Source organism: Adiantum capillus-veneris, chromosome 12 (genome assembly GCF_014529385.1).
Source record: "Adiantum capillus-veneris isolate H3 chromosome 12, ASM1452938v2, whole genome shotgun sequence".
In the NCBI taxonomy this organism is placed as follows: Eukaryota; Viridiplantae; Streptophyta; class Polypodiopsida; order Polypodiales; family Pteridaceae; genus Adiantum; species Adiantum capillus-veneris.
Window position 1 is genome coordinate 30,892,690 of NC_140942.1, and position 25,148 is coordinate 30,917,837.

General features: G+C 43.2%; 1 protein-coding gene across 2 annotated transcripts in view; it reads left to right on the forward strand.

Moving 5' to 3' along the window:
• LOC147445513 (RNA-binding KH domain-containing protein RCF3-like) overlaps positions 1-2,588 on the forward strand; it is a 148,727-nt gene extending 146,139 nt beyond the window's left edge. For both annotated transcript variants that reach the window (XM_086525018.1, XM_086525019.1), the window contains exons 6-8: positions 1,472-1,542; positions 1,669-1,774; positions 1,862-2,588. In XM_086525018.1, coding sequence (XP_086381144.1) covers positions 1,472-1,542; positions 1,669-1,774; positions 1,862-2,017 — 333 coding nt within the window. In that variant the 3' untranslated portion in view covers positions 2,018-2,588. The remainder of the gene's footprint in view (positions 1-1,471; positions 1,543-1,668; positions 1,775-1,861) is intronic.
• Positions 2,589-25,148: the final 22,560 nt, after the last annotated feature.

The following is a 25,148-nucleotide window of genomic DNA, read 5'->3' on the forward strand; positions in this document are numbered from 1 at the left end:
ACATCTTTACTTTTTGGGAGGCTTCTGCCCTAGCACGGCTCCGTGGTGAGGATCTGGTGATTCTTCTTCTCGATTTTGAGAAAGGCCTACAACATAGTTGACTGGGACTTTCTAGAGGGCACTCTATGCAGGATGGGATTCTCAGATGCTTGGATCAGAGGGGTGTCAGCTTTGTACAGATGGGCACACAGTCAGGTACTTTTGTCAGGAGGTAGAGGTGATCGTTTCATGCTCACACGTTCGGTCAGACAGGCTGCCCTCTTGGCCCCTTCCTCTTTCTATTCTATGCCGAGGCGATGAGCAGGTTTTTGGTGTCGCAGCAGGTTGGTTTACGGGGCTTAGCACTCCCTATTCGGGGAGATGAGCTATTGGACGTTGAGTTTGCTAACGACTCAGCCTTGTACTTGGATGGCCAGGCGGCCAACCTTCATAGGTGTGAGCGCCTCTAGAGACCTCTGTCTCACTTTAGTGAGATTTGGCGACGAGTCCAAGAGGGATTCCGTAGCCCGGAAAGCAATGGTAGTCTGTACACTTGTGGGCTGACTCCGGAGAGAAAGGTAGCGGAAAGTATTCCATTCGTGGTGGACTACTTTTCAAGCAAGGCAAAGTGTGTATTCCGGTTGATGAGGATATCCAGAAGAAGCTTTTGTTTGAGTGTCACTATGTTCCAAGCGCTAATATACAACGTACTCTGGCCTTAGTAACCTGGTACTTCTATTGACTGCACATGAAAGCTTTTGTTGAGAGGTATGCGTGAGAATGCGTGCAAGCTGCTTTGCGTTGCCTGCATTTACAGCTCCACGACAAGTTTGCTGATGCACTGCAGGGGTAGAACCCCCGCTCGTGCGAATCCGCTCTAATTGGTCGACACGTCCCTTCTACCATGTCATCACACGTCCATACTGCCATGTGAGCATGCTGTATGGCTGCCCACAATTCACGCTATGAGTCCTGCCAGGATTCCTGCCCTATTTCACATTGGCTGTGCTCAGATTCGGGTCTTCCTTTCCGGTCTAGCTCCAGCTCTTGCTCCTCTCCTTTTGGTCCGGTCAGGTCATGCCACGTCGCCACTTGGGGTACAGAACTATTTCCTTCTTCCTCGGCTTCCAAAGCCTGAAGGCTTTACTTGTGGAGCTATAGCTTGCAAATATCATTGTGCTAGAGTTTGATCAACTTCTTTTGATTACGAATAAAAATATATGCAAAACCTGCAAGAAATATAAAGGCTTGAAATCTTGAAGACGTCATGAAGAGCCTTCTCTGCTGCAACAGCTTCAGTTAGCTTGTGGTTGCGAACGCATATAGACATTCACAAACTTTCATGGCTTATCATGCAATGCATCATCTCCATGACAAATTTTCATGATTTTTCATGCAAATGATGCTCAGACAGAGAGCATTATGCGTGTGAATGAGTTTTTGAATCCCCTAAAATGTTTGAGTTTGTGTGTTTGTGTTGTCAAATTTACAGGATCTTCTGGGAGGAAGTCGTCTTGCTAGCTATGAAAGCCCTTCACTTCATAAAGAACCGGACTTGTTCAGGTATCCTTGGTTATATTAATGCATAAGAGACCTTAGACCGGAGCTTTTGAAGTAGATTGAATGGGAATTGCATGTTGAAGTAGATTGAATGGGAATTGCATGAATACCTTGCATCTTTATCCACAGGACAACTGGAGCTCTCATCACAAAAACTACTGTAGAGGTTGTGCTGCCCCACCGAGTTGCTGGTACTATATTTGGTGATGGAACTAAATTTGCTCAAATTCGTCAGGTGCGTTTTGAAACTGTTTCACAGAAGTGCGTTGATCATTGATTATGCGTGCGTATTTTGTTGAAGAGGGTTCTTTTGGCTGTACAGATGTCTGGGGCACAAGTAAATTTTCTAGATGTTAGGCCTGGTGCTCTGGAGGCTGTTGTTGAAATATCTGGCACACCTGAGCAAACACAATCGGCGCAAAGCTTATTACAAGCTTTCATCATGAGAGGGCAAACTTCTTCCCTTGGTTACCCATGAAAGGCATTGTAACTGTGTGGGTTGTCTGCTGACATACTCCACCTTTTGAGGGCCAGAATGTGGCCTTCAAGCTATTCTGTTAAGAGATATCATATGAAGAGCCCGACTTTTTTCAGTTGTGAGAGCTTGCCAAACCCTTCAATTGGGAAGCACTAGTTCTGCCAAAGCCTGACTGTTCTTCCAAGAGCTTTTCGGAGCTATACAGTTGTTTGGTTTGCTAATGCAAAGCCAGGAGCTTTAAACCACCCTGAAGTTTTTCTTCGATTGGCCAATGCTGTACATGTATCCCACATCTGGATTGGGGCCATCATGGGCTTCAAATCAGCAAAATGATTAATTTGCACTCTGTATTTGCACCATTATGGACACACTTGCAATTGTATGCACTCATTAGAGTGCTGTGATTGGTGATATTTGTCTCTGTGGACGCTTTTAGATTTTCTCTGGGAGGACAGAAATTACTATTTGTACATGTATATGTTTTATACTTGTACATCTACATACTCTGTAATATCATGTGGTTGAGCACATAGAATATCTAATTGAAGCATCTGTTCTTGTACTACCACAACCTAAGTGTGTTGTTGCTTCTGTATTCACTAAAACATCAGCATACATTCAATCTTTAGATACAATGTTGTCAATGCTTTCTTTTTGTATATTGCATTGCAATTTTTCCTGTCAATGTTTTCAAGAGATATAATGATGCAATAAATAATGTCGCGACACCGATCGACTCTCAGCCCATTCCTGGCATGAAGTCTAACTTGGTGGTACTGCAAACTGCTGTCATTCACTTTTGAGGTTTGGAAGTTGCGATGGCGGGCTCTTTGCCTGTGCTTAATGCTGACTAGGGTTTCATACTTAGAATAACAACCATGGACAAGTGGTTAGGGTGACTCTCAGCAGAGTATGGATGTGCACTTTGTCTTTGCCATAAATATTTCGTGTGGTGAGCAGTGTGATGGAGCTCTGCCGCTAGGGGTCAAAATGTAAGACTATATGCAAAGGGCATATACAAGTATGATATTCACTCTACCTAGCTCCATCTCGTATGATAGTGGGTGTGTAGTATGGTATACATCAAAGATGGGGGTGTTAATATCTCCTTGAGGAATATGCTCGGGTTTGATATGAGTAGAGCTAGGCACTCTGTAGACTCTGTTTCTCTCACCATGTGAGGTGGATGTGTGGTGCATCCCTGTCATATTGGAGTGGTGGGAGGTCGTTCGCCTCTAGTTCCTACTGTGAGAACCATTGTGCAACTTGGGCATACCAAGATCCTCTATCCATTGCCTCAACCAACGTTTTAAATAATTAATACATAAAAAAGCATAGCATAGGTACACAATGATTATTGGAGTGATTATTGAGTGTATACACAAGCTCAATTTATAGCCTTGAGCTAAGCATATTTGCGTACACAAGTGGTGATGTCACAAAGATTGTCAAGTAAGCTACACATTAGGATTTATCTCATGTGATCTATCACATGTTTTATCACATATCATAAGTTGAGTAAGATTTATCAAACATGGTTTATCACATGTCATAAGTTTACTAATCATCCACATGTAAGAGGGTGCGGTGCTCACATACACTCACACCTTAACAACCCTCCCAGTGTGGGTTTTGTCTACACAAAGCACTCACTGTACCTCTTCTCAAAGCACACTAAGGGTAGGTACACAAGGCACAATCTTCCCCTTGAACACAAATAAAGAAAAGGATGCACAAAATCCTCCTAACACAAGCTGGGATATACAAAATCCTCTTTTTAACACATCAAGTGGCAGGTACACACAAGCTTTCCATGGAACACAAGTAGGTGGAAAAACACAATAATCTTTTTGAACGCATAGGTAAGATCCACAATCCTCCTAACAAAAAGGGTTAACACGTGGTTAAAATGCTTACAAACCATATGAAGGTGGTTTTATTACTCAAGTGCATTTTGTCATGACCTCTACTGAAGTATGAAGGCCAAAAGTTGGGCACAATATATTTTGCATGTGGAAACAATCCCTTAAAAGATTTAAGAGAGTGGGTGGGAATGACTGCCTTGAAAACCATTTAAATTGATTCAGAATTTGAAGGGCTTGATGAAAATTCCCTTATGTCAAAAAGCTACAAAAGGGTTTCAGAAAGCTAGACATGTGGAAAATGGGTGCCTTTGAATTTGTGCAATATTGTAGAAGGCAATACGTTTAAAAAATGGGCAAACTTCTAGTTTCAAAAGTTGAAATGGACAATTGATTTCTTGTTTTGTCTTCAAAGTGGTTCCCACCGCTTGCATTGAAGAAAATACATTTCTCCTCAAGGGCACACACTCACACATCCAAAAGGGGAACAATTCGGAGCTCGTCCACAAAAGGTACCTTGGGGGTATTAAATGCCTTCAAGCACAGACACCCAAAATTTCTAAGCAGAGACAAAAAATCACAAATTTGAGCCAAAAAGCTTGAGATGCAATCAAAGTATCAATTAGCAACGCTTGGCCCAATTGAAAGCTAATAACAATAGCTACGCACAAAAATAAGTACATTTGTCCAATTTGCTATCGGGACTTCCGATTGAAGATTTCCAAAAATGCAGTCGTGGCCTTCAATGGAGTAACATCAATGCAAATGCAACCCAATGCACACAATAATTGACTTCAATTAGCATGAAAAATGCTCAAGGAGTAAATCCAAAAACATGACTGAATACGGATTATCGAAATCGATAAGAGGTGCTTCTTAGAGAGAGGTCAGGACTGTACATAAGTGATTAAGAAATATTAATCACCATTCAAGCTAATACCAGTTGAAGGGGTAAGGTGTGTAATCCAATAAGGCATTCATACTAATTGCATAATTAGAAGACTAAGAATACTAATTACACATTTAGATAACTATTGCACACAAGAGCATAGCCTGGCACACAATGATCATTGGATTGATTATTGAGTGTATACCCAAGATCAATTATAGTTAAGCATATTTTTACACACATGCAATGATGTCACAAGGATTGCCAAATAGGTTGCACATTAAAATTTATCACATGTGGATCACATGTTTTATCACGTTATAAGTTAAGATTTATCAACCGTTATAGGTTGACTAGTCATCCACATGTAAGAGGGTGCTCATATACATTAAGTGCTATACTTTCATGGACGATTAATGGTGCGAAAGTGGATTAGAGAGTCTCATTACGAAATGGAGAGCTTCTACTTGGTGAATATTTTCTTCAAAGCCTATTGCCTCCTTCTATTAAGTTTGAAGGCTTGCATGCGGTTGTTCAGACTGGGAGCCTTGTGTTTAAGTTCAATGTGTTGCCAAGATGGGATTATGAAGATCAGAAGCCTTACCTTCTTGACCATACTTTGTCCTTAGCTTACCACATTCTACATTCGGATTCGGATGACTATGTTTATGTGGCTGATAGTTTAGAAACAAGTGAAGAAGTCGGTGATGATTCTATGTATGCTACACCATGTAACAAAAGTTCGTCTCCATCACATTTAAATGTTGATATTGAAGAAGATACAGATGCATTTGTTTTGGAGACAGTTGAAGTAACGAGGTCATCAAAACCCTTTCAAGGCATACATGTTTGGGTTGAGAAAACAAGGCAGGAGTATTCAAATGATACATCCATCATTACATGGATGAAAGACAAAGGTTAATCATGCAGGTTGTCCAAACTTTTAGAGATTTGTGGACCTCCCAAAAAGGTTGATGAGCTCCCAAATTTTTATAATGGCAATGTTTGTTTCAAGCTTCCTCCAATTCACGACAATAAAAGGATGCTCGGTATGGAGCAGAAGTACAACGGTCACCTTTGGTCTCGTCTATTATCGACCAACATGGCCATAGATTGCATTGTTCAATGGAGGTATTGTCTTGGAAGTCTTCAATGTTGCAGAGAGACATGCCCTTTTTACCTTAGTGAAAGGAGATACAATGATGCCTTCTTTCATGGAAATCTGGATAGACAAATCAGCATGGGCTATCCTGCTAGTAGATAGCGAAGGTAAATCTTAAATAATCTGCCACTATTGTGACAAAACTGTCACTTGTTCAAATACTTAGAAGTGTATGATCTATTATGTGATGCCAAAGAAAACAACAGTAACATGTTGGTGATCCATCTGGGAGTGCATGACCACAATGTTCAACCAGGTACCAGAAGGGCACCTCCTCTTGAAAAGGTGCGCAATGTTGTTAAGGAAATTATAAAGATTGAGAAGGGGGGTCCTAGAAAAGTACAGATGTTAGTTGCTCTTCAAATGCTATTCTAATCTTTGACTAAAGAAGATGATTTAGAAGCCACTGATGTAGGGCTTAACCATTTTCTTGAGGAAATGATGCCTCTTGTTCAGAATAGGGGATTCAAAAGTATTGTATCAAATGAGAAAGCTAAACAGGGTCAGGTTGTCGATGATGGATATAAAAATATACTATTGCTACAGAAATGGTGTGTTTTTCATTCTTTCATGGAAGTCGTTTTCTAGGCTAGGGTGGACCTAACGATAAATGTTACATATTCCAAATGTCAACAAAAGGACCTGCTTCTGGAGTTGAACTAGTCAATCAAATGAGGCGAGGAGGGACAAGAGATTTGAGTAGTGCTTGGGTGCACTTTGATCATACTCATCGGATTGAAGGATGGGCAATTATGTCCAGCTCAATTTATGATCCTGGGTAAGTGAATTTATGAAAATATGTTAAGATAGCATATTATTGTTATAAGATACCTTTTATTACTTATTTGTTCTATGTGTATAGCATGCGAGCATTACAGGTGATTGCATTATGTGATTGTAAAGAAGAAGACGAAGAAACACAAATCTTGTTTTGGAGAAATTTAAACACAGTTATGGAGAGGTGTGGATATGTACCAGCAGATTTTTTTGGATTTATGTCTGATGAAACTGTGGCTAATTGGTTGGCAATACGAATTGTATACAATGGAGGACGGCATAATGTAATGGAGGGGAGGGAGAGCTCGTGTCTTTTCCATTGGGAGAAGAGTCTACACAAACACAATACAAAACATATTTCTATACATAGACAAATGCATCACATTGAAATGTGTGAAGCATGGTGCTTAGGAGAGACTACAAATGAGGCCTCCCTTCTAGCTTCCATAATACGAGAATGGTGGGTGAAAAATGTGACAGGGGATGATAAAAAGGCTTTAGAGAGATGGTTTAATTGGTGGGAGCAACGGATTGCACATTGGGGAAGCTCTAAGACAATGGTATATCATTCTTTTCTTTGATTTATATAAAGTACATGAAAACAAAGATTAACTTATATATGGTTTTTATGGTATTGTATTTATAGGTCAGCAAGAGTCCATGAGAGAAGGCTCAAATTCCAAGCATAAACTTATCAGAGAGCATCCATGCAAGCTGGCTAGCCAGTGAAGGTGATAAACGCAAAATATCATTTTATGATGCATGTGTCAGTGATGTTTTGAATTCATATATTCAATGCGCAAAATGATTGGGACAAATACATGGGAACTGTTGGGGTATAGGCGTCTGTGCCTTGCCCGGCCGTCCAGAGTCTGAGCGCCCACTGACTTGTATACCTTATACATAGCATAAGTGTATAGGGGGCTGCTCACTCTTTGTGTCTCCCCACCCACATCGTGTGTCTCCTTCTCTCTCTCTCTCACTCTCCGTCTGTGGTGCTCCAAGATCCCCTTCAATTGGTATCAGAGCGTAGGTACGGAGGGAGCGCGTGTGTGCACAGTCACGACGACAGCGGAGAGCCAGTTTCATTCCCGAAATCGCGTCCGCGCGCGCACACTTTCAAGAGTGCAAATAGGGTTTCGACTTCGGCATCGGCAAATTCAGCTTTCCGAGAGCGTTTTGACCAAGTGTCCTGGCGTTTTACCCCCCTTTCGAAGCCATTCGAGCCATCAGAAACTTCATTCGAGCTACGGTTGAGGAGCTGCATTTTTTAGCCCTCTTTTGGCAGTTTATGCTGCGTTTTTGGGTTGAAACGGAGGTTTTTGGCATAGCTTTCACACCCGGACTCGGATACATGTGATCCAGGAGTCTACCTTGGGGTTTTGGCACGCTCCAGACGGGCTCGTCATATCAGAATTTTAAAATTCTGAACGCTGAATTTTTTGCAACAGCAGTTGTTTATTGTGTGTCGAGGATTCCACACATGGTTTGCTCTGAGATGTGAGAGTGATATTTGCTGCAAGTTTCCTCACAGATGGGAGGATACGATGTATGCCTTATGTGGTTTGATGCTCAGGGAGACTAATGTGATTGCATTTTCAGCTCGGCAATGTATGCCTCGAGCATGTTTTTTGGCAGTCACAGGTAGAGCAGATATTTGTGTACTAGATTTGCAGGTGTTTGCAATGATGTATGCAAAGTGTGGAGATTGGTGCATGCATTTGGAGTGCGGTTTGATGTGCTTTGGTTGCTCATGGTTTTGAGCATGCAGTCAGTTTGGTTACTGGTTTTGTGGCCGTTTTACTGACGAAACTCTGGCGAAATTTTCCCAGGAGTTTTATGCGCATCATTTATGCGATCTAGGTAGAGATTGCGGGTTGCACTCAGCATTTGCGTGCGGTGTTCTCTGCAGGTGGGAGATTTATGCGTGTGTATGCATCGATACCGCACAGTGTGGGCTTGGTGATTAGCTCACGGGTTTGACAGGCGTACAATTATCTTGGCACACTCACAAGAGTGAGTATTGTGATATATGCTTGTGTGGCTACGAGCTAGGTAGCCGGATTCGAGCACTAATGGCTTGAGGTTTTTCAGCAGGTTTCAGCTACAGGTTTACAAGTTTACAGGCAGGTTTGAGGTCTTATTTGGGCGCTGAATTTTCAGCCATTGTTTCCTCTTTGCAGGTGTCCATGTATGGCTCAGTTGTAGGCTGATCTGGGACACGTTTGTGACTTGTTTATGCAGCTATTTAAGAGCTGAATTTTGGGGCTGATTTGCGGTGTTCTTTGCAGGTGGGAGATTTGTGCGTGTGTATGCATCGATACCGCATAGTGTGGGCTTGGTGATTAGCTCACGAGTTTGACAGGCGTACAGTTATCTTGGCACACTCACAAGAGTGAGTATTGTGATGTATGCTTGTGTGGCTACGAGCTAGGTAGCCGGATTCGAGCACTAATGGCTTGAGGTTTTTCAGCAGGTTTCAGCTACAGGTTTACAAGTTTACAGGAAGGTTTGAGGTCTTATTTGGGCGCTGAATTTTCAACCATTGTTTCCTCTTTGCAGGTGTCCATGTATGGCTCAGTTGTAGGCTGATCTGGGACACGTTTGTGACTTGTTTATGCAGCTGTTTAAGAGCTGAATTTTGGGGCTGATTTGCAGCCATATCTTACAGCCATATTTGCAGACTTTTGTGGATGCGATTCGAGCCAGTTTAGGGCTGATTTGGTTGACATTTGCTACTCATTGTTGGTTGCTCTTTTGCGAGCATTATGGCTGATTTTTCATTTGACTTCCAGCGTTATGGTCTGACACAGTTTGATGGTGCAAATTTTGTTGCTTGGAAGGAGCATATGCTTGTTGCATTGGCGGATTTGGGGTAGAATAAACCCTTGTGTGGTTTATCGGCGAAGCCCAAGTCTATGCGTGATGATGATTGGCAGGATCTTGATGAGTTAGCCATGTCTACGATTTGTTTGCATCTGGTTGAGTCTGTTTACTGGCAGGTCTCGAGGGAGACTACAACTCACGCTTTATGGCATAGTTTACATGCTATGTACGCGACATCCATGTCTACAGGGGAGTCTAGTCCCACTTCTATGTCCATGGGAGAGATTGGTCCCATACGCAAGTCTTGACGGCATAGAGACTTGACATGTTGGCATTGTGGACATAGAGGGCACATTAGGCGTCGATGTTTCAGGCGTTTGAGACAACGGAGGCGACAGATGCGTGATGCAGACTTGGGCATGACAGATGCTAGTGAGATCAGTACGGTGGTTCTTGAGTATGCTTGTGACGGTGATGTCACATTTACATCTAGCTTGTCTTTAGACGATCTTATGTCTACGGATTACATATCGGATTGCACATTGTCTTCACATTGGTTACTAGGTTCAGATGCTACTTTCCATGTCACGTCGCATCGTGAGTGGTTTAGCAAGTTTTCTAGTGGGAGACTTGGTTGTGTGCACATGGCTGATGGTGTTGTGTATGACATTGAGGGTGCAGGAGACGTATTTTTGTCCTTGCCCATTGGTATGAGATTTACCCTGCGTCATGTGCGTTATGTGCCAGATCTGAGACGGGATTTGATCTCAGTCAGACAGTTACGGGATAGTGGATGTCAGATTTCGCTACGAGAGCGAGATTTTGTGATGCATTTGGGTTTGCTAGTGATTGCGAGAGGTGCCAGGAGTGGTACAGGTTACCCATTTCATGTGGGTCACGCGAGAGACGGTGCTGTCTCTGTGATCATGCAGCCAGGTAGAGAGCGAGAGAGCAGGCGAGTCTCTTTTGCTCATGGGTTGCAGGGTACTTTGCATGGAGTGCAGAGTAGTGAGCTCGTTGTGCACACAGTTGGGGCACGACTTGAGCAGTCACACAGAGAGGTGACAGAGTCAGACATGCATGCTTTGCTAGTGACTGAGAAAAGCAGAGAGTCAGTTGTGCGAGATACTTCTATGCAGGATAGACAGGTAGAGCGGTCTTGCTCTAGTGAGTCACGACAGGAGGACGTTGTGCAAGAGTCTATGCATATGGAGTTAGAGCATGAGAGCTCTAGTGAGTCACAACAGATTGAGTGGTCATGTTTGCAGTGGATGATTGCAGAGGAGGCTGAGACGTCAGCGATTATGCAATCATTCCTTTCTATGCTTGACAATGAGCATGGGGATATAGTTGTGCAGGATGTCTTCCAGCAGACACCTAGAGCAGCTGGTTTGCTCTGAGGTTGCACGACAGGTTGATGCGTCTTTTGCGGACAGTCAGGAGATGCATGTGGCTGACACGCCTTGTCAGTCAGAGATGCCTATTGCCAGGGATATATATGTTGATGCATGCTCCGTAGAGCTAGCAGGGCCCGCTAGCATTGCATCGGCATTCGGTGGTCTCATGTATGAGATGTTGATCTTGAGACCGGATATCGCAGCTGCAGTGGGAGCATTTGCATTTGGGGTTGTCAGTCGTTTGTTGACTGATGATGGCATAGTGCACGAGGGAGATATGCAGGTATTGCGTACATACTTGCAGTACATGTGCGGTACGTCTGGTGGTGTATGGACTTACACGGGAGCAGGACAGCCGGATGCACACGATCACAGCCAGCCAGTGGGCATCGGTTGAGAGCGGTTTTCTCTCGCCTTTTGTAGTCTTTAGACTAGGTTCCCTTGCTTAAAGGCACAGCCACCTTTAAGTGGGAGGTTGTTGGGGTATAGGCGTCTGTGCCTTGCGCGGATGCCCAGATTCTGGGCGCCCACTGACTTGTATACCTTATACATAGCATAAGTGTATAGGGGGCTGCTCACTCTTTGTGTCTCCCCACCCACATCGTGTGTCTCCTTCTCTCTCTCTCTCTCACTCTCCGTCTGTGGTGCTCCCCGATCCCCTTCAGGAACGGGCCCTTCTATAGAAGCAATGATGGAAAATGTAGAGAATGTCCAAATCCAACTCATTCTGCGAGTACATTGAAAGGCTTGGTTGCTGGTATTCCTTTGTATGAGGAGCTTGTGATGGAAGGTGACAAAGAGACTGTACAACGGAAGAAGAAAACAAGGGCAGTTGGTACAAGCTCACATACACTTGGGTATGTAATGGAAGCAAGAAAACACAAAACCAGAGGAAGACCACGGGGTATTCATTTTGATAGAGAGGATAATGAAGAGTTATATGTTGTCACTGATAGGTGAAGCAAGAGAGAGCATTCCAGTGCAGCCACTGGGGAGAATTAAGCAAGGGGTATTCAAGAGGTCAAAGTTTCTCACAAAGAGTGGGCTTTACGAAGGATGCCAGCCAATTGCATGAGGAAATGTTTTGGATGGAAGGGAAGAAAGGTTGTGGTAACAAATTATGAAACCGTCAAGTGGGAATGGTTGCTCCATTTTTTGGTCTGAAAGAACTTTAAAAGACAAGACAATTGCACAGTGGATATGGTTCTTTAATTATGAAGTAAGCCACACACAAAAAGTATAGAGGGAAGTGAAATTCTCACCTATTGTTCTTACTTTCTGGCAAGTGATATTGGAAGCAACTTATTAAGGAAAGAGAGTGATAGTTTGGTGCAAAGTGGATTTCAATTTGCAGATTTTGTAACACCACTACGACGCATGAAAAATACAAATGCTGCTCTTACACAAGGAGGCTCCAGTAGCAGGAAGCGTAAGTGGAGACATGGTATTTCCAAAGAAGCGCAAAAGAGATTGGAGTCAGCTGCAAGTATGGTTGCAACATTTTTGGGCGAGAAACTAGAAAGTGCACAACACATAGTTTTTTGGGTTTTGACAGAGAGTTGTTATGATGTACACATTAAGGTAGAACCTAGTTGCACCTGTCCTGATTTTTAGAAGAGAGAATCTACACATAAAGCTTTCTTGGCATGTAAGCACATGTACTATATGTATGTGCATATTCTTGAGTTCAACCAAAATAGCACATGGTCATTCATCAGTCTGCACTAACTCCCACAGACCTTGCATTTGTATTAGGGCAAACCCGCAAGATAAAGCCTGTGGTTTAGTGAACCTAAACCTTAGAGAATGTCATCTAGAGGTATGCATTGAAGGAGATTTTTGTTATGTATGAGTTGTGGAGTAGCTTTTCTAGACAAATGAATCTTTTTTTGAACCTCTTTTAGTTATAGAAGCATGTTTTGTGATATCTATCTAGACGATTGTACAAGCTTACAACTAGGCTTTTGGAAACTTGTACATGTTTTTGGTGTGTACCGTTAAAAGAGACTCTAAATCTTAAGCCAAGTTGTTGCAAGGTAATATATATTTTTTGGTGTGTATCATATACTGATGTTTTTGTTTTGGATTAATTTTTTGTGTTGTGACGAAAAGGCTATGAATCTAAAATCAAAAAGCTCGCAAAACTGGTTTTGATTGCAAAAGCTCAAAATCAAAAGCTCGCAAATAAAACACACTCAAAATTGATCAACCCACGCTTTATTGAAAGCCTGCACCAAAAGTGGTGTCCTTAGGGGGCATGGGGTGGTGGCGAGGTATGAGAGGGACAGAGACAAGGTTGTGGGTCAAGTGGGAGGGGGGGGGGGGGGGGGGGGGGGGGTGGTAAAAACAGCGAGTGGAGCGAGGGAGCTGGTGGTGGCGAGGCTAGGGTGGAAGGAGTCTCCTCAGGGGGCATCCTATTGCAAAGGATCAAAATGATTGCCTATAAGAGGCCAATGTTGTTCGCTTGTCGTGGGTTGAACATAAGAGGGGTTGTAGTGCATGCCTTTCCCTAGCAATGATGGCCAAGTACCTGCTATTAGCCATCACCTGTTTGTACACCCGTCTCTGAGGCAATGCCAATACATCATGCTGGGTCTCTATCTATTGTGCATGGCCAATCTTGGTAGGCTTATTTTGTGTCGTTGGTCAAGTCCTCGTGTGAGGACAAGCCTTCCCAACATACCCCATTTGACTACATATAAAGCATTGATTCAAGAGTCTTGAGCACTCCACGCTCTCGCGGATCCATCCACCACGCACTCTAGGCAGCACGACTCCCTTTGAGAGAGTATGGGTGTCATAGACACAAATGCAGACTATGGGTATATCTACTACCTTGGCACCAATTGAAGCTTCCATATGAGGTGTCTCTAAAATGGTGCTAATCTCAGAGCAGATCCTAGAAGTAGTAGGAGGTACTCTCTCCTCAGTCCCAAAGATGAGCAGAACTGCTTCCTTGACAAGAACATCAGAGGTATGCTCAAAGATATGGTGCCACGGTAAAAAATGGGCATGATTTCTTGGGTGACCAGGGGACTCATCGAAATGATTTTTGTCACCATCTTGGGAGTCTCAAACTTGATTTGGTGGTAGCTGCAGCCAAGGATATGTACGTCAATGATCTTTCCCACCTCTGAAATAAGGCGGGCCTAAAGGAGGTCGCACACCTCGCCTCTGCTAGGTTGGGTACTGATAAATTTGTAGATGACAGAGGTGGCCTGGAGACTCTCCACCTCTACTACAAGGTCACTTGATCCGTCAGCAAGAGAGCAAGTCGAATGGTAGTCTCTACAAGGTCAGGCAAGGGGATTGTTTTTGAGTCCCTCTGAGATGAAGCAGAGACCTCCATCTGTGTCTGCTATTGTGAAGCGAAAAAGAGGGAGAAACACTTGGTTCAACTGATCCTAAACTAGGAGGCCCAAGCAAGGAGGAGGCGAAGGAGAAAAGTGGGGGGGGGGGGGGGGGGGGGGGGCATGACAGGATGGACAAGTTACACAAGGGGAGGGGGGTTGAGAGTGCGAGGATAGTAGGGGAGAAGGTAGCCTAATGGAGGGGGGCGGGCTAGAGCAAGGAAAGTAACACAGGAAAGTTGGATGACAGGATAGCGGCAATGAGCAATTTAATTTTGAATTTGAGTGACTTCTCGACTTCTACATATCCAACTTTGTATCTATTCTTTAAGATGCACACCCACCTTTTGTATATGTACCCCTCAGGCTCTTGATACATTAGTGTTTCTACACCTTTTCTATATGTACCCCTCAAGCTCTTGATACCCCCAGACATGGTATCATATTCACCAGTTTGCAACGGATTGGTCTTAGGTCATTTTCGACTTTTGAAGATGTTAATATATCATTTCATTCTCTCTCTCTCTCTCTCTCTCTCTCTCTCTCTCTCACACACACACACACACACATTACTGCCAGCTCCCACCTTGTGCTCACGTTGCTGCCAACCCCCCCCCCCCCCCCCCCCCCCCCCCCCCCCCCCCCCCCCCCCCCCCCCCACCCTTCGTGACACGTGCCTGGCTTCCATGCCATGGTTTAGGTCCTTTGGGACATGGTTTCTCTCCATTGGGCTACCCACCATTGAGCCCTTTCCCATGGCCTCTCCAGTGGCTATAGCCCAAATCCCTCTCAACATGAAGTTCTCGATCACCAACAAGCGGATATAAACACTTGAAGTTGAAGTGAAGGAGTGGAAGAAAGAGATGGAGGCAACCTTTCTTCAAAAGATGGGGGAATGGAAAGAGGAGAAGAAGAACATATGCGAAAGGATTTCGTGCATTGAAGAGCAAGCGGCTTTACAAGAAGCCACAATCTAAACTCTCCAAGGTGAACTTCATGCAACAAAAAGTGGGCGTCTCGAAGAAGGAAAAATTCAGCCATCCATGATGGAAGAATTGAATACCATGAGAGAAGAAATACGGGTTATGAAGGAAGATGAGTAGAAGAAGTCATGGGTTGTGATCATCTCCAAAAAACAAAAGAAAGTAGAGGAGGCCAAAAAATGGATTGAGGTCAACAAGAAAGGGAAAGGTAAGGAAGCTCCTTGTACACCCACTCTTATTAACGTGACCCTTGAAGAGGAACAAAGAAGGAGGATGCGGGCTCTACATGTGAGGTCAATCAATCTCAAGGACATACACAATGTGGAAAAAGAGGTCACAATCCTCACATCCATGATGGGGGCGGAAAAGCTCTCACACGCAAAGGCATGGAGAGTGGGCAAGAAGAGTGATGGCCCAAGAGAATCTTCAAAAGAGAAAGATCTCATACTACTCTTCCCCTCCTTGGAAAAGAAGAAGAAATTCCTGAAAAAGAGGCCTACTCTCAAGAAGACAGGTATTTTCCTCGGTGATGATGTCACTCTCTCACAGCTTGCGCATATGAGAGAGGTAATGCCAGCGATTACGGTGGCAAGGGAGAAGGGAAAGATGGCCTTTTACAGAGATGGTCGGGTGTGTTGGGATTCAGGCCAACTGGCCGGACATCCCACTTATTACTAACCCATCTACTAACTTAACCATATATACGCTTATTCTTTAATAGAATAGAATAAGGAGCTGCAACAGGATAACGTTGATGTGCGCTCCACCCAAAGCAGGTCTCTCTCTCTGCTCTCACACTTGCACTCACACACGCTTCCTGCGGTACCTTCAATTGGTATCAGAGCAGGGTTTGTGCTTGCCGTTTTTGCGTCCGTGCGCGCGTGCACTTTCAAAAGTACAAACAGGTTTCCAATTTCCGCATCGACAAATTCAGCGTTCCGAGGGCATTTCCACCATGTGTCCTGACGCTTTACCCCCCTTTCGAAGTTGTTCGTGCAGTCGAAAGCTTCATCCGAGCTACGCTTTAGGAATTGTATTTTTCAACTCCACTTTTGCTACAGGTACAGGTACAGGTACAGTTACATGTATAGGTACAGGACACAGGTTCAGGTTGTTCAAAGACTAGTTTGGGATGATATATAGCCGTTTTATGGCTATTATGTACTATTGAGACAATGTTTATGGCTGATTAGGAGCACTTTTCGGCATCGACATTGTCTTTTTTTTTCAGGCATCCATCTCCTCACAGGTTCTTGCATACATATAGGACATCCATGTTTCTTACAAGTTGCAGTGTTTAGCATCATCACAGATTTTAGTGGGAGTATTTGATGTGCATATGCATTGTTTTGACACTTTTGATACTGCTTGAGCTCTTTTGAGATCGGTTTTACTCCCCGCAAGGATTTTTTTACTGCTTGCACATTTTGTTTAGCGTCTGTTTGAGCGCGTATACTGCACCTTGCAGTATTGTTGACTGTGGATGTACGTTGAGTTGCAGAAACTGCCATATGTACCTTTCGTGGAGCCGATTTGGCTTGTTTTTGGCAGTCTCGACCATTTTTTAGACTCGGTTTGGAGGCCCTTTCTGAGACTGGGCTGGTTTCTTGTCTGCATAACCTTTTGTGAGGGTCGATAGCGTGAGATTTTCTTGATCTGGGGGATTCTCGAATGTTGAGATCCTTTCGGTGATACGGGTTGCTGGAGTACCCCTTTTTTTGTGGCCTCGCCATAGGACATCTATAGAGAGGGCTAGGTGCATTTGACGCCATGTTGGCAGTCTTGGGTCACTTTTGACATTTTATGCATAATTAGTGGTTGATGCGCCCGTCTTATGCTTTGAAAGCATTACTTTTGATGCGTTACTGATCTCTTATGACAGTTTTGGATTGAGATTCTGTTAGTTTTTCTGGGGAAACTCTGCCGATTTTTTTTTAGAATTATTAGTGTTTATTGCCATATTATCTTTAGCTTGCAGCCATGTCATATAGTGGTGAAAAGGATATTCACAATATCCAAAAATTTGATGGGACGAATTTTGCTATCTAGAAAGAGAAGATTCAAGATGTTCTTATACAAAAAAGCCGGCTACATCCTATCATGGAGCGCCCAGAGGGCGAGTATACAGATGTTGAGTGGGAGAAACTTGATACTAAGGCCAAATCTACCCTTCGTTTTCATTTGGACGAATCTGTGTACTTTTCTATAGTTGGAGAAAGGACTGCTAGAGATGTATGGGATAAGTTGTGTTCCAGTTATGAGAACAAAAGTGCCACTAATAAGGTTTTCTTGATGAACAAGCTGTTTGACCTTCGTATGAAGGAAGAGGGCACTATTTCTACTCACATTAATGAGTTCAATATCATTTTCACTCAGTTGACCAATCAGGGTTTGGTCTTCGATGAGGAAATCAATTGTATCTTCTTGCTTTACCCTCGTCTTGTGATACGTTCTGTACTGCGATTAGCAACTCAGCACCTCGTACCGGTCTAGTGTACAATGACGTACTTGGGAGTCTGTTTACCGAGGAGATTTGCAGGAAATCTCTCGAAGGCAAGAAGGATGGTGATGCGTATGTTGCTAGTGATAGACAGAGGGGTCGCACTCAAAGTCGTGCCAAAAGGAAGGAACGTGGGGGCTCACGCAGTAAGCCTCGGGGTTCTATGCGTAATGTCGAGTGCTATCACTGCCATAAAAAAAGGGCATGTGAAATGGCAGCAAAGCAAGAAGGATAAACAATCCGGTGAAACTCTTAAGTCTGATGATTCAAACAAGGGAAAAGCAAAGTTAGAGGACATCAATGTGCTAGAGTCTTCAAATGCTCCTATTGTAGAGACTCTTCTAGCGGTTGTTATGCCACTTACCTCTGACGTATTGGTCTTCACAGCAGATCTACCTGTCGAGGCTCATGTTACAGAAGATGCGCAGTATTCACAGAATTGGATAGTAGATTCTGGTGCGAGTTTCCATGTGACACCACATAGAGAGTGGTTCTCTACTTATTCTCACTCTTGTGGCAAAGTACGAGTTGGTGATGATTATGAACTAGACATTGAGGGTGTTGGAAACGTCAAATTGCATCTAAGGAATGACACGCACTTTACTTTATGTAATGTCAGACATATGCCCAAGTTGACTAAAAGCTTGATTTCTGTTAGTCAGCTTGATGATTTGGGCTACAACACCACATTTGGCAATGGTTCGTGGATAGTACGCAAAGGTAATTTTGTTGTACTCCGAGGTCAGAAGCATGGTACCTTGTATTCCATGCATGTGTTAGATGTTGGTCATGATTACATATCTATAGCCGCGAGCTGCCATCTACTGAGTTGTGGCATTGCCGGCTAGGTCATATTAGCCAAAAAGGATTGAGAACTCTGACTCGTTTTGGCTACTTACCTGTCTTGTCTTATGTTGAATTTCCTGTTTGTGAGCACTGTATCTATGGAAAACAGACTAGGCTCGTGCACTTACCATTGGCTCAAAAGCGAGCTGAACCTCTAGATTTAGTGCATAGTGATGTTTGTGGTCCTATGTCAACCAAATCTCTACGGGGGGCCAGCTATTTTGTGACATTCATAGATGACTCTACTCGAAAGGTGTGGGCATATCCTTTGAAACATAAGGATCAAGTTCTTCCTGTGCTCCAGAAATTTTTAGTACTCATTGAGAATCAGTCTGGCAAGAAATTCAAGAGGTTGCAGACTGACAACGGTGAAGAGTATGTCTCCAAGGAGTTTGAAAATTTTTGTGCTAAGAGGGGGATTAAAAGGCAGTTTACTGCACCATACACAACAACACAGAATGGAGTTGTTGAGTGCATAAATCGTACGATTCAGGAAAGAGTCACAACCATGCTTTCTAGGGAAAATCTCACACAAGGCTTTTGGGCAGAAGCCGTCTTGACTGCAGTGCATAATATAAATCGTTCACCTAGTACGCCATTGAATTATGAGATTCCATAAGAGTTATGGTCTAAATGTAAGCCCCAGTATGACCATCTACGTGCTTCTGGTTGTGAAGCTTATGCTCACGTGCCTAAACAACTTCGACAGAAGTTAGAGCCAAAGTCACACAAATGTATTTTAATTGGATATGGTGTAGATAAAGAGATGGGGTATCGTCTCTAGCACCCGGAATCTCATCGAGTCGTCCGTAGTTCAGATGTGATCTTCAATGAGTCAAAGATGCATAAACAACTTATCAATGAAATAGAAATTTGGAGAGTCACTTTTGAGGATGTTGCCTCAAAGACAGTGAAATCAACTCAGCGGGCTAGTTATGTACCTTCCACTAGCAATGCTCTAGAGGGAGTGGATAGCAATGGTCAAGGAGTAAGATGGTCTACTAGAGTCTCTCGTCCACCTGCGCGTTTTGAGCCAGGTCTTGATTACATCATGTTGATCGATTGCGGTGAGCCAAGCTGCTACCAAGAATCCATGATGACGGATGATGTGGTGAAGTGGGAGTAGGCTATGGAATCTGAGTATAAGTCGATTCTGGCTAATGACACTTGGGACTTGGTAGAACTTCCAAATGACACGAAAGCTTTACCTTGCAAATGGGTTTACAAGAAGAAATTTACCTCAGGTGATCCAAATCCAAAGTACAAGGCTAGACTTGTAGCCAAAGGGTTCAAACAGCAAAAGGGAGTCGATTTTGATGAAATCTTCTCGCCTGTGGTCTAGATGACAATGCTTAGAACCGTACTTGGTCTTGTAGCGATTGAGGACATGGAACTTGTCTAAATGGATGTGAAGACAACATTTCTTCACGGGGATCACGATGAGGATGTTTACATGCAGCAGCCTGAAGGGTTTGTTCAGGAGAATGCATCTTGTGAGGAGCTAGTATGTAAGCTCAAAAAGGCACTTTATGGCTTAAAGCAGAGTTCAAGGCAGTGGTATCATAAATTTGATGCATGTATGAGGTCTCAAGGATATAAAAGGAGCGAAGAGGATCATTGCTTGTACGTAAGAAAGCTAGATGATGGCTCGATGATCATTCTAGTTTTGTATACTGATGACATGCTTATAGCTGGGAAATCCATTGCGAAAATTGCCAACTTGAAGAAAACACTTAGCAATAATTTTGCAATGAAAGATTTGGGTGATGCTACACACTTTCTTGGCATGCGAATCAAAAGAGATCGCAAACGTCATATACTTAAGTTATCTCAAGAAACATACATTGAGAAAGTTTTGCAGCGTTTCAATATGCAGGGGGGGAAAGCATTGAGTACCCCAATGCAGGCATTCTTGAAACTCAGCAAGGAAGATGCACCCAAATCTGATGTTGAGCGAGCTAAAATGGCTAAGGTACCATATTCTTCGGTAGTGGGAAGTCTCATGTATGCGATGGTGGCCACAAAACCAGACATTGCTTTTGCAGTGGGAGTGGTGAGCCGATATATATGGAAAATCCTAGCAGCAAGCATTGGGAAGCAGTGAAGCACATTCTTAGGTACCTCAAAGGTACGGTCAGCAGGTGTTTACGCTTCGGGAGCAGTGATGCATCCATCGTGGGTTATGCAGATGCAGACTATGCGGGTTGTGTCGACAATAGAAGATCGACATAAGGAGGTTATGCAGATGCAGACTATGCGGGTTGTGTCGACAATAGAAGATCGACAGAAGGAGCAGCAGCAGTATCTTGGAGGTCATGCCTTCAAGAGTTGTACGTCGTCTTCCACTACAGAAGCAGAGTACGTTGCATTGTCGGATGCAAGTAAAGAGGCTGTATGGTTATCTCGCTTGGTCAAAAATCTTGGCATTGATGAGACTCCAGTGATATATTGTGATAGTTAGAGTGCTCTTGCATTGGCAAGGAATCCCGTGTTTCACTGCAAATCGAAACACATTGAAGTCAAGTATCATCTCGTGAGAGATTTGTTGGCCAAAGAGCTCATTGATTTGGTCAAGGTACACACTGACGACAACCCAGCAGATGCTTTGACAAAAGGCTTAGCTTTGGAGCAGTTTACACATGTAGTGAGTTGATGGTTATAGGTTGAAGCACTAGATTGCTTCATGGTTGTACATACCAGGTCACTTGGGCTGCGTTGGCCTTCAAGTGGGAGTTTGTTGGGATTCACGCCAACTGGCCGGATATCCCACTTACTACTAACCCATCTACTAACTTAACCATATATACACTTATTCTTTAATACAATAGAATAAGGAGCTGCAAAAATAGGATAACGTTGTTGTACGCTCCACCCAAAGCAGGTCTCTCTCTCTCTGCTCTCGCACTTGCACTCGCACACGCTTCCCGCGGCACCTTCAGGGTGGTGATTGTAGAGCACCACTCTACATGACGGTGTGAGACCTATAGGACCACACTGAAGATGACTACTTGGAATTGAAATGGATCTATGAGGTTGGGCATTGGTGCCTTTGAGGACAGGTTTAAAGACAGGGACATTGTTTTGTTCTGAGAGACTCATCAGACCCCTGCATAGCTTTAACCACGTGTGGTGGGATACAGATGGGAGAAAATCCACATGAGAGTCAGGAGATTTGAGCATGGGAGTAGAGGTTCATGAGGAGTAGCAGTTCTATTTAGGGAGGAGTTACAACCACTACTACATATTGTACGGAGATATGATCCCGGGGAGGTCACCTAATAAAAATGTAACCTATCACGTGAGTTCAACAGAAGGGTATTTAAAGTTCTTGAAACTTACATAAATAAATATACAAAAGGGCGTTATTTTTTCAAACTTGAAAAAAACTTACAGAGTTTAAAAGAAAAGGGTACATTATATTCTTAACAAAATTCACAGATAAGGGTTTTTACAAGCATGTCTTGAACGCACGTGATATGGTAGTTCTACACATAGTGAACCCCCCGAGGATATGATCATGCTAGATACATGTGGGTGAGGGTGAGAGCTGACAGAGGCTGATTTTTATACATTTCCATATGTTACTTCCCCCCCACTGCTGCACCCAAAGGACAGTCGCCTTTATCTATACTAGATGATGATATATGGGAGTTTTCTAGGGATGGTGATATCATCCTCCTAGGGACTTCAATGCACGAATGGGAAACTCTCAGATAGTCTTCTGTGAAACTTCAGATGAGATGCTTAGAGAGATGGATGTGGGTGACTTGGGGCTTGACAGATGCTCACATGACGACCACACATGGGTTAGCCATACTTAATGGATGACAGTGATTTCTTGGAGAAGCCGGTTTGACATGCTTTCCACACAGACACGGGGCCAATAGAGTGGACTATGTTATGGCACAACCGAGCTTTATTCCTTGTATTCAAGATTTCATATTGAGAGCCAGACCAATGGACATAGCAGTGGATCATGCTCTTTTGACATTGTTCGTTTCATTTCTGGATATACAACCCAAACATCAAGAGGCAGGGCACATACCCGTTATACATTTACACCTGAGACTGACTCGCTTCATACGTAGGAGATATATATCCATGTATGCACCATTTTACTGATCGAGACACTGCATGGTGCAGCATGAGATGTATACCCACACGCTTAGCCGGGTCGGAGGCGACATTCTGGGAGGATGCCCCAAAATAGTTGGTATGATGAGGAGTGCAGAGAGATGAGAGCCCAGCTCTAGAGAGGTCTTCTTTTAGGAGTCATCACTAAGAGACAGTCTTGGATTGCTTCTCGATGCCTTGTGTGATGGAAGAAACGAGCTTATTTGGCCCAGATGGAGCGAGATTTGTATCAGTTGTTCTTTAGTAAAGACTCTAGAGAGGCATGGTGATTTTTTCATGAGCACTCCCCTTCCCCAGTGATTACTTCTCATGATGTGTGGGGCTAGTATGCGACATTGTTATATACGATTCCTAGACAGAACCCCCTTCCAGATCCTACAGAGCCATGCCCACCTACCAGCACCTTCTTTACCACTGATATGGTAAACATAGCCATTGATAGGATGAGGACCAGTAGGGCATATGATCATGATGGTCTAGTAGCAGAGCACTTTATACATGCTAGAGATATGCTGGTAGAGGTTCTTGCAGTGTTGTTCAGTCATGTCATGTGTGAGGGGTTACTTGAGACTTGGAGGTTGTCTACTATTGTGCCTATCTTCAAGGCATGTGATCTTATAGAGCCTAGGAATTACCACACTATTATGGTTGGGCACACATTGGCATGGTTGGATGCATCCATTCTTGAGCAACAATTGAGTAATTGGGTGCAAAGGGCCGGGTCGATTTTAGGAGGGGTTTCTTCACTCTTGATCATATCCTGACACTCAGAGAAATCATTAAGGAGGGTAGGTCACATGGGAGATGGATTTAGTGTAGCTTTGTGGATTTCTGCAAATCATTTGACATGGTATCGAGAGCTTGATTGATGCGCATACTATAGGAAGAAGAAGAAGAAGAAGAAGAAGAAGAAGAAGAAGAAGAAGAAGAAGAAGAAGAAGAAGAAGAAGAGAGTCCCTTGGTATCTATGATCTCTCGAATGATCAGAGCCAAGGCATCCATACCCCACGCTATCATTCGAGCCCAGGTAGCTGTCCCTCCTATGGATATTGAGGAGCTTACCAGACCAGTCTCCTCTGTGAAAGCTTGTGGGATACTACTAGAGACAGATATGCTAAACTGGCCCTTGGATCTTCCAGACAGTTAGCTCTTTAGGGGGGTACTTCATGCTAGTATGCACATATGACATCGTGGTATCAGAAGCTGTCAATAAGTTTGTAGTCTTACTAGTAAAGCATAGGGATTTTGGTTGTGAGAGTTTGTGAGAGAGCTCCAAAAATTCTATAAAGGAGTTATACCATAGATGCCATGAAGTCTAGGGTTTGGAAGGAAGTACAATCAAAGAAGCCCCACTCTTTCGCTCTTGCACTCACACACACAAAGAAAGAACACAAAAGAGCATATCAAAACAACACAAAGATGAGAACGGCAAGGTTATGGGCGTACTGTATCATGGGTAATATAAAAGACTTAATAGCTGAGTTAATGGTGTTCAATCTTTTCTGACTAAACAGGCTACGAATTGTTCTTTGGAATTGTAATTTTGTGCTTACCATAATATATATGTTTTGTCTAGTGATTGGGATCAATCGTGTGTACAAATCCTCTTGATTTATAGTAAGATAACTACACTTATATCAAAAGAAAAGTTATAGTCTATAAGGGATAGTATGATGGAATCTGGTAAAAGAAGTATTTCATTGAGCCTTTCTGGGTCAAGTTGAAAGTGTATTTTACGACTAATCCATACGTTAAATATAATAGATCGCACATAGTGAAAGCGATAGAGATTCACATCATGTGGATTATTCATCTATGATAACTCTAGTATGTGCAAAATGTAAATATAAGTGAAGGGAAGTGAAGAGAAATTTCCCTCCCAAGTCCTATTTGTGCCCGTAGCAATAAGGATACTTGGGGAGAGATGTACTTGTAGCAAGGAGAGATGTACCTTATGTGCTAGTATTTCTTCACAAGAAGGTTGTTGATAGAGCTTTGTTGCTTGAATGCCTTCGAGATAAACAATTAGGACACAAGAGAGATGAACATAGGAGTAGAGCTAGAAGTAGTAGAAGACATGGAGGTATAGGTTAGGCTTGGAGATGAAAAACAAAAGTCAACAAAATAACAAAGCAAGAAAACACCTTACTTATCAACCCCTTTGAGAGTGTTTGCTAATTTGATGAATATGGTAAGAGATAGAAGACTTCGGCCTTAATTGATTGGAGTTGATGTTTACAAGGATGCTTTCAAGTTTAGCTAGCCTTCCTCAAAGGAAAGTGTAGGGCTAAAGGCTAATTTGGCATGAATCCTCTCACTCTCTTTTGAATGGTTTTCAAGGAAGAAAAAGTCCCCTTTTATAAGTGAAGGGAACCCCCAAGGGTTACACAAAAAAGAGAATTGGC